Source organism: Amblyraja radiata, chromosome 16 (assembly GCF_010909765.2).
Source record: "Amblyraja radiata isolate CabotCenter1 chromosome 16, sAmbRad1.1.pri, whole genome shotgun sequence".
Classification (NCBI taxonomy): Eukaryota; Metazoa; Chordata; class Chondrichthyes; order Rajiformes; family Rajidae; genus Amblyraja; species Amblyraja radiata.
Genome location: NC_045971.1, coordinates 33,553,068 through 33,570,127, shown reverse-complemented (window position 1 = coordinate 33,570,127; position 17,060 = coordinate 33,553,068). Strand labels below are relative to the sequence as shown.

Genomic DNA, 17,060 nt, shown 5'->3' with positions numbered 1-17,060 from the left:
ATTAGAGGGTTTCAGGTGCAAGGAGATAAACTTTTATTGCTTTCTTTGAAACATGGATGTGCAAGAAATAGAGGGATATGCATCATGTACAGACAGATAAGATCAGTTTAACTTGGCATCATGTTCAGCACAATATGTGGGCCGAATGGCCTATTCCTGTATTGTTCTATGTTCTCTGTTCTCTTCCTTCAGCCTTCTTTCAACATAAAGTACAAATTTGTCTGATGACCTCTCTTCACCAATTGTCATAAACTGAATTAGAGTATTGTATGCATTACACTAAATAGACAATTGAAAACAGAAGTGTGTTCCTGTTTCATTACCAATTTACTTCCTTTTACCTGTTTGACGTCTCTGGGTGCAGCTGAGTTTTCGGACGAGTGTGTAGAAATCATTGTATACAGATTCATTTACATGACACCTTTAAACAAAGAAAGAAATGTTTTGGATTATAAAAAAGAATTAAGGATAGAAATAACTAACAACCGAGCTTATCTATTGGTGGCGTAATTAAGAAACATTAGGTTTTCACTGTCAATTTCACCTCAGCTTACCCATTTCAATACAATGCCAAACTTTCAAACTATCAAGAAGCCAGCAAAAGTGATCAAGATAGCAAAATCAAACTATTTGACTTGTATTGTGATGAAAATACAGGCACTCTGCACCAAGCTACAACATTTATATTGAAAATATATCATTTTAAATTATATTGTCCTCTATTTGAAGAAAACAGAAATCACTTTGTAGTCAGATAAAGATTTCTGCATCTGACCTACAATGCACTTTGAACGGTTCTCTTAGTATTTCCCAATACAAAGTAAGATATACCTTTCAAGCCATTGAGAATTTTACCTTCTGCCATGATAATACGCCAACTGGAAATGAAAAGAAAAGCAAGTTTCTACTGTGATAATGGGTCAATGAAGATATAAAAAGCTACAGTCAATACTAACTGTATATGATGCTGTACATGGTCAAATAATAATAGAATTTGAGTCAGTGTGAGCCTCCCTCTCTCGCTCTAATTCGCTGTGAACAGCTTTACTCAAGCTATTGTGCTGCGATGAATCTGCCTTGAAACTGAACAGAAATACTTTTGTATCTTTACATTGTCGTACAAATATTTTTTCAATTACGTTACAAAGCAATAAAAACAATAAACATGTTAGGGATTATTCAGGAGTATTCAGGAGTTATGGAATAATTTGGATAGTAGAAATTAATACAAATGAAAACCAATCTTCAAAGAAAAGCTAAGATATGCAAGCAGGAATCAGTTTTGAAATATAGTGCCCTCCATAATGTTTGGGACAAAGACCCATCATTTATTTATTTGCCTCTGTACTCCACAATTTGAGATTTGTAATAGAAAAAAAATCACATGTGGTTAAACTGCACAATGTCAGATTTTAATAAAGGCCATTGTGATACATTTTGGTTTCACCATGTAGAAATTACAGCAGTGTTTATACATAGTCCCCCCATTTCAGGGCACCATAATGTTTGGGACTCGGCAAAGTCATGTAAATGAAAGTAGCCATGTTTAGTATTTTGTTGCATATCCTCTGCATGCAATGAATACTTGAAGTCTGCGATTCATGGGCATCATCTGTTGCTGGGTGTTTTCTCTGGTGATGCTCTGCCAGGCCTGTATTGCAGCCATCTTTAGCTTATGCTTGTTTTGGGGGCTAGTCCTCTTCAGTTTTCTCTTCAGCAGACAAAAGGCATGCACAATTTTTGTAAGGTGTCCTTGAGACTCTTGAAAGGCGCCCATAAATAAAATTTATTATTATTATTATTAATTAGGTTCAGATCAGGTGATTGACTTGGCCACTCAAGAATTTACCATTTTTTAGGTTTGAAAAACTCCTTTGTTGCTTTAGCAGTATGTTTGGGATCATTGTCTTGCTATAGAATGAACTGCCAGCCAATGGGTTTTGGGGCATTTGTCTGAACTTGAGCAGATAGGATGTGTCTATACACTTCAGAATTAATTATGCTACTACCATCAGCAGTTGTACCATCAGTGAAGATAAGTGAGCCAGTACCTTCAGCAGCCATACATGCCCAGACCATAACACCCCCACCATCGTGTTTCACAGATGAGGTAGTATGCTTTGGATCTTGCGTAGTTCCTTCTCCCCTCCATACTTTGCTCTTGCCATCACTCTGACATAAACTAATCTTCATCTCAGTATTTGCATCTTGTAGTGTAGCCTCTGTATTTCTATTCATGAAGTCTTCTGTGGACGGTGGTCCTTGACAAATCCACACCTGACTCCTGAAGAGTGTTTCTGATCTGTCGAACAACTGTTTTTTGGGAGTTTTCTCTATTATAGAGAATTCTGTCATCAGTTGTGGAGGTCTTCCTTGGTCTGCCAGTAGGCCTTTGCGATTAGTAAGCTCACCAGTGCTCTCTTTCTTCTTAATGATGTTTTGCTAAGCCTAAGGTTTGGCTGATGTCTCTAACAGTTCTATTCTTGTTTCTCAGTCTCATAATGGCTTATTTGACTTTCAGTGCCACAACTTTGGTCCTCATGTTGATAAACAGCAATAAAAGTTTCCAGAGGTGATGGAAAGACTAGAGGAAAGCTGAAAGTTCTCATTGCTACAGCACTTAAAAACACCTATGAAGCCTTTAACCACATATGATTTTTTCTATACAAATCTCAAATTGTGGCGTACACAGGCAAATAAATAAATGATGGGTCTTTATCCCAAACATTATGGAGGGCCCTGTAAAACAGTAATAAATAAACAGTACGGTCTTCAGAGCACAGGCTACCGGCTCACTCCAGCAGGCTGACTGCTCAAGAGATATGGTTTGTAAACTGACAAGACCATGAGCTTCTTTTCCTATGCATTGGCCAAATGCAAGAATATTAGATATATCATTTGGTACATCAAACAGACATGAGATATGTTTAGCCAAGTGTTTTGCACTTATCAAGACAATGCTGAAGATGTTGATGGAAGGCGCATGTGTAGAGACAAAAGAGGAGCTTGCCAGCTGCATTCAAACAAGGGGACATGACTTGAGAATTAAGGGACAGAAGTTTAGGGGTAACATGAGGGGGAACTTCTTTACTCAGAGAGTGGTGGCTGTGTGGAATGAGCTTCCAGTGAAGGTGGTGGAGGCAGATTCGTTTTTATCATTTAAAAATAAATTGGATAGTTATATGGACGGGAAAGGAATGGAGGATTATGGTCTGAATGCAGGTATATGGGACTAGGGGAGAATACGTGTTCGGCACGGACTAGAAGGGTCGAGATGGCCTGTTTCCGTGCTGTAATTGTTATATGGTTATATGGAGGACAGAGATGTGTGGCACGTCAGTCACCGTGCCTGTCGGAAATCATCAACCCTGCTTTGATGATGTTTTCAACGATAGACACAAAAACTGGAGTAACTCAGCAGGTCATGTAGTATCTCTGGAGAAAAGCAATAGGTGACGTATCAGGTCGAGATCCTTCTTCAGACGGGTCTCGACCTGAAACGTCACCTATTCCGTTTTTCCAGAGATGCTATCTGACCCACTGAGTTACTGCAGATTTTTGTGTCTTGCTTCGGTTTAAACCAGCATCCGCAGTTCCTTCCTGCACATTTTATTTTGCACCATTGTGAGTGAGATCAAAAAAGTTTCCAGAGCAGACTTATTTCATCACTTAGCACCACAATCATGGTCATAAGCATATTTACCCTATCACTAATTGGATATTGTATACCCAGAGAAGCCCCCGCACCACCAATTTGCAGGGCCTGGTTCTCAATGCTCAAGAGATTTACACCAACCATGTGACATACAGAGGTGTCTTGGCAGTTACAGTGTGATCCTATTGTAAATATGTAATTCAATGGAACCAAGTAAACAGTGTCATTGTATTACATCATCTCATATGATCCTTGTTCTTAAGAATATAAAAATAATGTACTTTGAGATCAAGTAGACTATGTTAAAAGGGTCCTCATAAGAATGCTTGCTTATTGTGGTGACTTTTGCATCTACCTCTTGCATGGGCATTACGGTGGCGCAGCGGTAGAGTTGCTGCCTTACAGCGAATGCAGCGCCGGAGACCCGGGTTCAATCCTGACTACTGGTGCTGTCTGTACAGAGTTTGTACGTTCTCCCCGTGACCTGCGTGGGTTTTCTCCAAGATCTTCGGTTTCCTCCCACAATCCAAAGACGTACAGGTATGTGGGTTAATTGGCTTGGTAAATGTAAAAATTGACCCTAGTGGGTCCAGGATAGTGTTAATGTGCAGGGATTGTTGGTTGGCGTGGACCTGGTGGGCCAAAAGGGCTTGTTTCTGCGCTGTATTTCTAAACTAAACTAAAAAAAACTAAATCTACCAGCTTCCAGTCTCCAATGACTGGATCACCGTCATACCACGATTTACAGAAAATAATCCTGGAAACTTGCCAGTCTAAACTTTTGTGCAATTAGGACTGCACTTGATAAAGGTAGATTTGGTTGTACGACCAACAGATGAAGGAAATGTATAGTGTAGCATTTTAACACAGCCTGCAAGCTCTCAAGTTTAATAGCTGAACCAGTCCATGCCATTGTGGGTACTACCACTGACTTCATCATCTCTAGATCAGGAAATATTTTAAAAAATAACCAGAATACTAGCCTGCAGTACCTTTGTGGTCAAATCATGAACATTGGTTGATTTATAATTGTAGATCTGCAAGATCCGTTAACCTTGCACGTATCATGGTTCATATATGCCATCATTCCAGATTAACACTTTCATAGAAACATAAAAAATAGGTGCAGGAGGTGGCCATTCGGCCCTTCGAGCCAGCTCCCCCCATTCATTGTGATCATGGCTGATCATCGCCCTGGCCGCTCCTGTGCCGGGCAGCTACTGAACCTCACCCAACACATTGAGGACGGTTTTGAGTGCAAACTCATCACCGGAGCAGCTTTCATAGACCTCACCGCTGCCTACGACACTGTCCAGCACCGCACCATGATCAGGAAACATTTTGACATGACTGGTGACCTCGACCTGTGCCAAGTCATCAAAAGCCTTCTCAACAACAGGCGCTTCTTCGTTCAACTAAACGACAAGAAGAGCAAATGGAAAGCCCAAAAGAATGGCCTACCACAAGGCAGCGTACTGGCCCTCCTCCTCTTCAACATCTACACCAACTGACCAACCACTTCCCCCACAATGCCGCCGCTTCATCTATGCTGATGACCTCTGCATCACCACCCAACAGGAGAACTTCCAGAAGATCGAGTCTGTCCTGGAAAGCGCCCTCCAAGAGATGACAACCTACTACAATAACAACCACCTGAAACCCAACCCATCAAAAACCCAACTATGCAGCTTCCATCTTAAAAATCGAGATTCAGGAAAACAACTGAGCGTCTCATGGGATGGCCACAAACTCTCCAACCACTTCCACCCCGTGTACCTCGGAGTCACACTCGACAGGACACTCTTTCAAAACCCACCTTCAGAACACCAAAGCCAAGGTCAACACTCGCAACAACATCCTGCGCAAACTGGTAAACTCAAAGTGGGCGCTGATCCACCAACCATCCGTGCAACTGCCCTAGCCCTGTGCTTCTCCAGAGCTGAATACGCGTGCTCAAGCTGGAGCCGCTCCCACCACACCAAACTGGTTGACACAGCCCTCAACGACACCTGCCGCATTATCACGGGATGCATAAAGACAACGCCAGTCCCGTGCCTCTACGCCCTAGCCGGTATTGCCCCCCCCCCCCCATATCAGACGATCCATCGTCGCCCAAGACGAGCGGAGAGCACAGGAGATCGATACCAGGCACCCCCTGCACGGACACACAGCACCTCCACCCCGACTGAAATCCAGAGCCAGTTTCTTGCAGACAGTCCCACCTCTCCAGACAACCAAAGAAACAGCAAGGACCAACATCTGGAAAAATGAATGGAACCAGCTCAACACATGAGCCCACGACTGGATGGAGAGAGGAATCACTCCGACTGAAGTGACTGGACTTCCAGAAGGCTTTCGACAAGGTCCCACATAAGAGATTAGTTTACAAACTTAAAGCACACGGCATTGGGGGTTCAGTATTGATGTGGATAGAGAACTGGCTGGCAAACAGGAAGCAAAGAGTAGGAGTAAATGGGTCCTTTTCACAATGGCAGGCAGTGACTAGTGGGGTACCGCAAGGCTCAGTGCTGGGACCCCAGCTATTTACAATATATATTAATGATCTGGATGAGGGAATTGAAGGCAATATCTCCAAGTTTGCGGATGACACTAAGCTGGGGGGCAGTGTTAGCTGTGAGGAGGATGCTAGGAGACTGCAAGGTGACTTGGATAGGCTGGGTGAGTGGCAAATGTTTGGCAGATGCAGTATAATGTGGATAAATGTGAGGTTATCCATTTTGGTGGCAAAAACAGGAAAGCAGACTATTATCTAAATGGTGGCCGACTAGGAAAAGGGGAGATGCAGCGAGACCTGGGTGTCATGGTACACCAGTCATTGAAAGTGGGCATGCAGGTGCAGCAGGCAGTGAAGAAAGCGAATGGTATGTTAGCTTTCATAGCAAAAGGATTTGAGTATAGGAGCAGAGAGGTTCTACTGCAGTTGTACAGGGTCTTGGTGAGACCACACCTGGAGTATTGCGTACAGTTTTGGTCTCCAAATCTGAGGAAGGACATTATTGCCATAGAGGGAGTGCAGAGAAGGTTCACCAGACTGATTCCTGGGATGTCAGGACTGTCTTATGAAGAAAGACTGGATAGACTTGGTTTATACTCTCTAGAATTTAGGAGATTGAGAGGGGATCTTATAGAAACCTACAAAATTCTTAAGGGGTTGGACAGGCTAGATGCAGGAAGATTGCTCCCGATGTTGGGGAAGTCCAGGACAAGGGGTCACAGCTTAAGGATAAGGGGGAAATCCTTTAAAACCGAGATGAGAAGAACTTTTTTCACACAGAGAGTGGTGAATCTCTGGAACTCCCTGCCACAGAGGGTAGTCGAGGCCAGTTCATTGGCTATATTTAAGAGGGAGTTAGATGTGGCCCTTGTGGCTAAGGGGATCAGAGGGTATGGAGAGAAGGCAGGTACGGGATACTGAGTTGGATGATCAGCCATGATCATATTGAATGGCGGTGCAGGCTCGAAGGGCCGAATGGCCTACTCCTGCACCTAATTTCTATGTTTCTATGTTTCTATGAATGCCTCGCCAGCGGGCACGACCTCCCATGGCCAACCTGGAAGACCCTCAACAGATTACGAGTGGAGCAGGGGAGGTGCAAAGCACTTATGAAAGCATGGAACTACCAGGCAGAAGACACATGCAGCTGTGGAGCAGTACAGACAATGTCCCACCTACTGGAGTGTGACGACGCCCCCCAGTGCAGCCCCCAGGACCTGGCTGAACCGACCCGACCAGCTGTGACCTGCGCCAGATACTAGCAGAACGACATCTGAGATTGCAACGGACTCGAAGAAGAAGATCCCCAATCAATAACCCATGCAACACTAATATTGCAATACTAATACTAATATTGCAATACTAATAATCCATGCAATAATTTCCTTCCTGTCTTTTAAGTCTCCATGTCATAAAGTAATAAAACATGGAAACAGGTTCTTTGACCCAACTTGCCTATGCCGACCAAGATGCCACCTGCCCTCATTTGGCCCATGTCCCTCAATACCTTTTCTATTCATGTACCTATCTAAATGTCTCCATACACAATTTAAAAAGAGCTTTAAGGAGGTTGATTTTTGAAATTAGTGTAGTAAAGTTGTGAATTGTTTACCAATTGGAATGGATGCAGGTAAAGGGGGGGGGGGGGGGGGGGGGGGGAGGAAGAGAAGGGAAGGGAAAAACCAGTGCAAGGTTTGGGGGAGGGGATTGGGAAGGAGGCTGTTTGTTGATGTTACCTAAACGGGGAATTTTGTATCTTTCTTTGGTATAAATCGGCATCGGTAGTCGCTTTTGATTACAAATCAGCCTACAAGTTGGACAATTGCTTCACGCCTGTTTTTCCCATCAGTGATTAAGTAATCAAAATTTGGAACACCAAATGGCGCAACAAGTGCAAGAAGAACAGTTAATGTCTTCTTTACCACAATGTCTTCATTACCACACACTCAAGATGGCGGATGTGCGGGAGTGGGCGCCGTCTGTGTATGGCAGCCTGCCCGCAGTCCGCCTCTACACCTTTCTTTATTTTATTTTATGTTAGTGGAGGTCTTCTATGTGGGGGGTGGGGGTGGGGAAGGGGGAAACTTTATTCTTAGTCCCCTACCTGGTCGGAGAGGCAGCATCCCTCCGTGCTGTTTCTTCGCCCCGTCCTCGCGGCCTACCACCGAAAGTGGAGCGGCGTTTTCCTGTCGGGACCGGCTGGGACTACAGCTTCGGCGGCGGTGGCGCAGCGCTGGGATACCAACAAGGAGCGGGCGATGCCTACCGGGTCGCCGTGTGGTAAGCTCCGGAGCGCTTTGGTCGCCGACTTCCAACATCGCGGAGCTGTGGCTGCGGGCGTTCGGCCGCGGGCGGCGCTGGATTTGGATTTGGAGCGCCGCAGAGCCAGAGATCGAGTTCGCCGGGGTCGGAGCTCCAGCCGGCGCGGCCGGAGGACTACGAGTGCCGCGGTCTCCGCTCTCCGGGGAGGGGACAGCCGCTCCAGACTTTTCCAAGCCGCTGAGGAATGTTTCACCCGACGCCGATGTTTCATCTTTACGGCAAGAGGGCCCTGAAAATCATCGGACTGGCTGCACGGCCACAGATGGGCCCTGACCTCGGGATGTTTCACAGAGGAAGAGGACTTAACTTTCTGGTGCCTTTCCCCCGCAGTGGAAATGTTTTGATTCTGCTGTGGGGGGATGTTTGTGTTGAACCCTGTAATATGTTGTGTCCATTTTTATTCTTTTTTTTTTTTTTTTTTTTTTTTTTTTTTAAAACCTTTTTCTATGGTTTGCAATGGAACTTATTATTATTTAAATTATGTAAAGCGCTTTGGGGTCAATGCAAATTGGCTTAAAATGCGCTATATAAATAAAGTTTACTTACTTACTTACTTACTTTAACAGGGCTGAGCAGCTGAACAGCAAGAGACAGATTGTGCTCCACTGTACTAGAAACTGACCCGAAATGTTGTGTCTAAAATGTGTTTTGAACCCATCGAGCTCAGTCAATATAGAAAGACTGAATCTATGTGATACACCTGACAAGATTCAGGTTAGTTTTTAGTCATGTACAGAGGAAGTAGTTGAGGTAGGTACAATAACAACATTTAAAAAGACATTTGAATAGGTATACGGATAAATCAGGCTTATTGGGATATGGGCCAAATGCAGGTAAAAAAAGATGGAGCATCTTTGTTGGATGAGTTGGGCCGAATGACCTGTTTCTGTGCTGTATGACTCTACATAACTGGGGACCAATGAATTGTTCACATGAAGCTCATTCAGTCAACCTCAAGTATTTCTCTACAAAATATGGACATATATCCTACAAGCTTACCATGTGCCAATCAGTTGCTGCATTTTCAACAGTCTCAACTTAAGTTACTTGCTGTACAGCATTTTTGAATGACCCGAGGTCATGAAAGGTTACACATAAATACAATCTTGTTAAGCTGTGTTCAAATACATGTAAACAACTGTGTGTGCTGTCTGGCAAATGCAAAAATGTATATTTGAAGGGTGGATAGAAGCAGCATTTTTAAAATGTAGTTTTCTATTGGCACAAATAACAATTTGGTCACAATGTTTTTTCACCATTGACACAGAATGACCCTATATTACAACCTACAAAAAGAAAATAGTCACTGATAGAATTCAAGAGCAAAATGACATAAATCAGCCTATGCGAATACCTACAAAAGCAATGTGCTTCACCGATCGATTTACCCGGCATCAAGTAAATTCAGTTATTTCTGTGTGTTGAAGGAACTGCAGATGCTGGTTAAAACCAAAGATAGACATAAAATGCTGGAGTAACTCAGCAGGACAGGCAGCATCTCTGGAGATGGAATGGGTGACGTTTCGAGTCTAGACCATTCTAAGAAGTAGCTGGTGAATCACTACGAAAGACTGAAAGAATGCAAGAGACTTGGCAAGAATCTACATTAATTTATACTTCAGCATCCTTCAGCTGAAAACAATTCAGCCATAAACTTGAAATTCTAACAGTTAACAGAAGAGCAAGGACAACATCACATTCAGAACCTAAGCTAACAAGTAAACTAACATGCATCTCTTTAAGCAAAAACTTTAAATTGGGAAATAAAATTTGTGAAGGGGAAATAAAGACTAAATTAAGGATGTGAAAAGAGAAGGAAGAAACAATAAACTCCCCACCATAGCTTCCTTGGAAAAGCAGCCAATATAAGATTGAAGATGGGCACTGCCAGACTCAAAAACAGCTTATTTCCCTCTGTTAACAGGCTTCTGAATGGTCCTTCCATAAGCTAGGGTACAGTCCAATTCACCTCTACTCAATTACGGACATTGGACTACACTACAATGCTGAGAATTGTATTCTGCACTCTGTACCTTCACCTTTGTACTTGAGTTCAACTTCATTGTATTTACTTAGGGTATATCTGATCTCATCGGACAGCATGTAAAACAAAACTTTTCACTGTATCTCAGTACACATGACAATAATAAAACTTAAACCTAAAACACATTTCAACAGTTTGAAATCTTTAAAATTGCTTTAAAACATTCAAGAACTGCTGGCACAAGAAGCTGAAGCAAGAAACAAATTGCTGGAGGAACTCGGTGGGTCAAGCAGCATCTATGGGAGTGGAGACTTGTAGATGCCTCTGATTGAGACCGTGTATCAGGACTGATCCCCTGAGAAATGCAGTTTGACCACCGAGTTTATTTTTGATTCAAAAACTGCAGGTATAGGATCTCACATATAAAATAGTAAATTTCAAATATCATTAATAATAGTAAATTAACAAATTAAAATCAATACACTGCACATTCGCTACGAATTAACACTATAAATATCTACGGATTGTTTATTTTGTATCGACACATATAGGAACTTCACTATATTTGATGCCATTAATTATGCTTTAAACAACAGGAGGGCAGACTGACAGCACACAAACTGCAACTTTTACTCTTTGCATTAAACCCCACCTCTCCCTTGTCTTCAAATGCTGTGCATATTAAACATTAATTGCCTTTGCCCTCATTATTCTTTGGGCAGCAAATTCCAACACAATATTTTTTGAAGGTGTGCCACAAAATGTATATTTAATTAAAAGGGCAAAGTGTGATTAGACACAGTCATAGCTCTTTCAGAATGCATATTTGAGATACGTAATATTTTAACTAAAAACATAGAAACATAGAAAATAGGTGCAGGAGGAGGCCATTTGGCCCTTTGAGCCAACACCGCCATTCATTGTGATCATGGCTGATCGTCCCCAATCAATAACAACCCGTGCCTGCTTTCTCCCCATATCCCTTGATTCCACTAGCCCCTAGAGCTCTATCTAATTCCCTCTTAAATCCATCCAGTGATTTGGCCTCCACTACCCTCTGTGACAGGGAATTCCACAAATTCACAACTCTCTGGGTGAAAATGTTTTTAGAACTAGCATCAGAAAAGCCATCATCAAAAATATCAAATCTTAATCCTTCATAAAGCTTTTCTAATGAAAGTGTGTTAATGACCATAGTCATAGAGGGATACAACATGAAAACAGGCGCTTCAGCCCAACTCGTCCATGGTCCCAGCAGACCAAGATGCCACATCTAAGCTAGTTCCATTTATACGCATTTTGCCCACATCCTTCAAAACCTTTGCTATCCACGTACCTGTAAAAGTGTGTTTTAAATGTTATTGTTCCTGCCTCAACTACTTCCTCTAGCAACTCATTTTATATACCCTTCACCAAAGTTGTCCGTCAGGTTCATATTAAATCTTTCCACTTTCGCCCTAAATATATGCCTTCTAGTTCTTGATTCCCTAAAGCCTCTGTGTATTCATTCTATCTATACCCCTCATTATTTTACATACCTCTATAAGATCACCACTCAGCCTCCTGCACTCCAATGAATAACGTCCTAGACTGCCCAACCTCTCCATATAGCACAGGTCCTCAAGTTCTGATAACATATAGGTAAATCTCTGCACTCTTCCCGGCTTAACGAGGCTTTACTACAACAGGGTGACCAAAACACAATACTCCAAATGCAGCCTCACTCACGTTTTGTAGCTGTAACATAATGTCCCAACTGCTATTCTAATTTTTCTGACTAATTAAAGCCAACATTACTAAAGCCTTCTCGGCGCTACTCTCAGGAACAATGGATCTGCAATTCTAGAACCCGCTGCTCTACAACACGCCCCTAGACCCTACCATTCACTGTGATGGTCCCGCTCTTGTTCGACTTCCCAAAATGCAACATCTCAAACTTATGCAAATTAAATTATTTTACCCATTCCCCAGCCCACCTGCCCAACTGATCAAGATCCCGATGCAAATCTTGATAACCATCTTCACTGACCATCTTTATAGTATAATCTGCATGCAATACTCCAAATACGGTCAAACAAAAGCCCTATAAAGCTGCATCATGACTTCCTGATGCTTATACTGACCACCTATGTAAGGAAACAAACCATGTCTTCTTTACCACTATCTACCTGTGTTGCTTCAGAAATATCTTCAAAAATACTGTCTAAATCAAGATACATGCCAAATTATTTCATTACTGAAAACATACTCCAACATTTCAGATATTAATAATGGCCTGAGAGGCGCACTCATTCCACTGATTCCATATATACAAGACTTATACAAGTAACAAGTGAATACAAAAGTACCACAACAACTAAAATGTCAGGACTCAGCATGGACATCTTCCCATCAATTTAAAAGCAAGTTTATATTTGGGCTGCAGCCTTATCTCCAAGCATCATTATGGTGTATTTCACAAAATAAGTAAAAGCAATTGTTGCCATTAATTCTAATGGGTAATTTCACATTTTGTTTTCCTCAGGCTAGTAATATTTGACTGGCCATTTTATATAGTATTGATCCCCATCATCCTTAACATAGTTTTTCAGTAAACTAGGTCAAACTTGGTTGGTCTATAATAGTCAAATGAGTTACAATTTGGCATTTCTATACATGGCATCTTTACAGATTTATATTCTGGAGGAAGGATCAGGCTTTGGTCACTTTAACTTGAGGTAATTTCATTACAGTATGAATCTATAAATGTCTATTATGACTGGATTGTGACTACATGTAACAGAACAGAGCTAAGCAACCACAGTTTCCAAATCAGTTCAAAGTGCATAGTCCTCTCACAAGGCAAAAGACATCGAGTCACAGCACATCAAGTCACAAAGATGGCAAACCTTGACACGGGGAAATTCTGAAATGCTGAAGTATTCATGATCATTTCTAGCCAGATTACCAACTGAATGTTTCATCAACCTCTTCTTGAGATTCCAACTTATGACAGAACCCGTCTATCCCCTGTTCTATTCACAGTGTGATGTTGAGAAATGGCAGAGAGAACTGCAGTATCGAAGACTTGAGCTCCAGAAGCACCCACATCTCCAGGTAACATATTCCAACACTGGCATTCCAACACTGGCATCTTCCCAACATTTTTAACATTAAAAAAACCTGAAGGCGCTGGAAGTCTGAAATAAAGCCATGTGCTGGAAAACACTCATATCAGCCAGCATTTGTAGAATGGGAAACTGATTAAATCTTTAGGTCCAAAACCTTACATCACAAATTTGTCAGAAATGAGAACATTTCCCAAACTTGCAACAGGGACATCAAGCAACAATAACTCGCATACTACTTCCCAGAATAAATTTCACCAAGACCACTTGACTCCGGATTTCATTATAGCCTTGATCCAAAAGCAAGGCGAGATTGACTGTCCATGACATCAAAGTAACATTTGACCGATAGTGACTGAGTAAAATAAAGTCGATGGACATCAACAGAAAAGCACTACAAATGGTCAGTCATACCTTGCACAATGAAGATGGCTGTGGTTGTCAACAGCAGTTCATTAGCATCACTGTATGAGTTACTCGCGACAGTATCCTTGTCATTGTCATTCAACAGCAGTTCTGATATCTTATGAGTCTTAGCTCATACAAAGTGGTTATGCTAACAATTAGTGCCCGCTCTCCTATCCCTTATTTGCGATCTATTCTTTTTATAAGGCACCAATTACAAAATCTACTTTCTGCAGAATTTACTCACATGCAATAGCAGTCCCATCCAGCTTACACTGAATAATGGGCACATGATTGACCTTTATCTATCTTAACATCTTCCACAATTCGTCTGTTGCAAAATCTGTTGGCCAATAAAGATTCTAGCTTGATGTGCACATTTTTTACACCATGCTCAAAATACAGTGAGGATGCTGGCTTAAACTGGAAAATAAGGGAAGTTTAAAAAAATCTTAAAAATCAAAATAAATCATATTTATGCCTTTAAATAATAAAGAAACCGAAAATTAAATAAAAACTTTGAAGGTACTAAGGGGCAAGGTAGTACTTTTTAATCATCTAAATCTGCAGTTTTGTGCTTATTTAATACTTTGCAGTGACAGGGCATTATAAACCTCAGTAAAATTCAAATTGGTTTTATCCTGGTATTGCAGGTCATATGGACATAAAACTCAAATAAGTTGGTCCATAAATATTAATTCCCATATCAACTGATGAAATAATGGATCAAGTTTTTGAAATAATTTTAAATAAAAAATGGTATCCCAAGAAGAGTGATTAAAAACTAACTAACTCGTCATTAATCATGATCAGCAATTAACACCAACCCTTAGGGGCCTAATGTACACCTTTTTTTAAATAAAAAACATTTGTATTTTCCCTCTGTCGTCCAATAGTCAGCAGCTCTGCAAATTTTTGGCCTATAACAAACTGTCTAGAAGCTTTCCAAGTGTTGGACTTTAAGCAGAAAAGATTTAATAGGAATCTGAGCTATAACAAAGGGTGGTGGATGTATGGAACAAGCTGCATGAGGAGGTAGTTGAGGCTGGGACTATCCCAACATTTAAGAAACAGTTAGACAGGTACATGGATAGGCCAAGTTTGGAGGGATATGGACCAAACGCAGGCAGGTGGGACATGTTGGCCAACGTGGGCAAATTGAGCCTAAGGGCCTGTCTCCACTTATATCACTCTATGACTGCCTGACTACAGCAATCTTCTTCCTGTCCAAATCTATACTTCACTTTTATGTCATGGAAGCTTCCTGTGATATTTGCCCTACTAAGATAAGATAACTCAACAACAAATGGCTCCTATTAAATAAATGCTGAACACTGCATGGCCCTACTGGTTGCAAACTATACTGGTTTGACAAAACACCTCATGCCATTTCAATTTTAGAGATAAAGTAAAAAAGTGGCTAGACTCGGAGGGGTTCATTCAATGAGAACTGAAACAGTGCAGCACCTCCTAAAATTTTACACAGCGAACCCCGTACTTATCACACGGTTCTAAGATTAAAATCTGAGGTCAGTATTGTTTTTTTTAAGGAAAGTAATTTTCAGAGAACACTATAGTGATAAAATTTTAACTCCTTAAACACAAAGTTAGATTGACAAGGTATGTTTTAAGCCCTTTACTGACAGCCATCCAGGAGCTCGGGGAAGCAATATCTGACGTCGAGCTGCTTTTGGGCGAAAGGTAACACATCTTGGGGTGAATTTCCAGTGAGATGCAAGTGTGTAAATGAAACATTATTTGTATGACAGGGTCGGCCAGATCTCTGCTCCAGACGCAGCTCGATGTCAAGTCCCCCTTGACGCAGTCAGTGGTGCTGGGGTGGTGCAAGTCGTCACCTCAATGCCTATAACAGGGATAGATACAAATTTCTGGAATAGCTCAGCTGGTCAGGCAGCATCTCTGGAGAAAAAACGATGGGCGGCGAAACCGGTCAGTGTGAAGAAGGGTTTCGACCCAAAACTTTACCTATTCATTTTTCTCCAGAGATAATGTCTAATCCGCTGAGTAACTCCAGCACTGTGTCTATCTTTGTTATAAACCAGCATGTGCAGTTCCTTGTTTCTATCCATGACAGGGAGATGCACACTCCGGCCGTCAGCTCCAACATCGGACCCAGTCCTGCCACTACAACCCGGGGATACGCCGGAGACTGCAGGTGCTAGGAGCGGGAACAACAAACAGATTTATATTCTGGAGGAAGGATCTGGCTTTGGTCACTTTAACTTGAGGCTATATCATTGCAGTACGAAACTATAAATGCCTATTATGACTGGATTGTGACTACCAACATGTAACTGGAACACCAGCATGTAACAGAACAGAGCTAAGCAACCAGTTTCCAAATCAGTTCAAAGTTCCATAGTCCTGTCACAAGGAAAAATACATTGAGTCACAAAGGTGGCAAACCTTGACATGGGGAGATTCTGAAATGTTAAAGTATTCATGATGATTGGCACTCGACGGTCGGGCAGCGTCTGTGGAGGGAGATGAACACCTGCCGCGTCCCCATCCCCCGCCACCGCCTCTCCCCGGGACCCCCCGCTTGTCTCCCCCACTCCCCGCCTCTCCCCGGGACCCGGCGCCTCTCTCCCCCCCACACCAGCCCTCCTTCCTTGCCTGTTTTCCTGTCGCCGCTCACCCCCGCCGCCGTTGACAGCAAAGATCTTTGGTTGACAGCCTCTCACCAGCGGCTCCGTCGTACGTCTCCGCATCAACAGCCTCCTCCCAGACGGTCCTCCAGCATCCCAGGGCGCAGCGCGGCGGAAGGGGAGTCCTCCAGGGCGCAGCGCGGTTTCCCACCAGCGGGTCCTCTAATATCCCAGGGTACCGCGCGGTCCTCCAGCAGTCGCCTCAGTTCGGCGCCATCGAGCGACGGGTTTTGGTCGGTACCAAAGATCTTAGAGCAGAGATCTTTGGTCGGTACAACCTGAGTTAAAACAAGAATATTCCGTTGTTGGTTATTTGCATCAGATCTGTTCGTTGTGCTGCAGACCATTCGTCTATACTCGGTACTACTGGACGGTTCCAACAGCTCTGTAGTTTTATATTCCT

General features: G+C 42.5%; 1 protein-coding gene across 4 annotated transcripts in view; it reads right to left on the bottom strand.

Annotated features, from left to right (window-relative positions):
- Positions 1–16,759, bottom strand: part of plekhm1 (pleckstrin homology and RUN domain containing M1) — a 65,794-nt gene extending 49,035 nt beyond the window's left edge. The window contains exons 1-2 of one of the 4 annotated variants that reach the window (XM_033035428.1): positions 16,694–16,759; positions 342–421 (exon numbers count right to left, since the gene is read on the bottom strand). In XM_033035428.1, coding sequence (XP_032891319.1) covers positions 342–410 — 69 coding nt within the window. In that variant the 5' untranslated portion in view covers positions 411–421; positions 16,694–16,759. Of the gene's footprint in view, positions 1–341; positions 422–14,235; positions 14,363–16,415; positions 16,539–16,647 lie in introns of those variants that run through there. The other 3 variants (XM_033035427.1, XM_033035429.1, XM_033035430.1) reach the window with 3 other exon arrangements.
- Between the last annotated feature and the right edge of the window lie 301 nt (positions 16,760–17,060).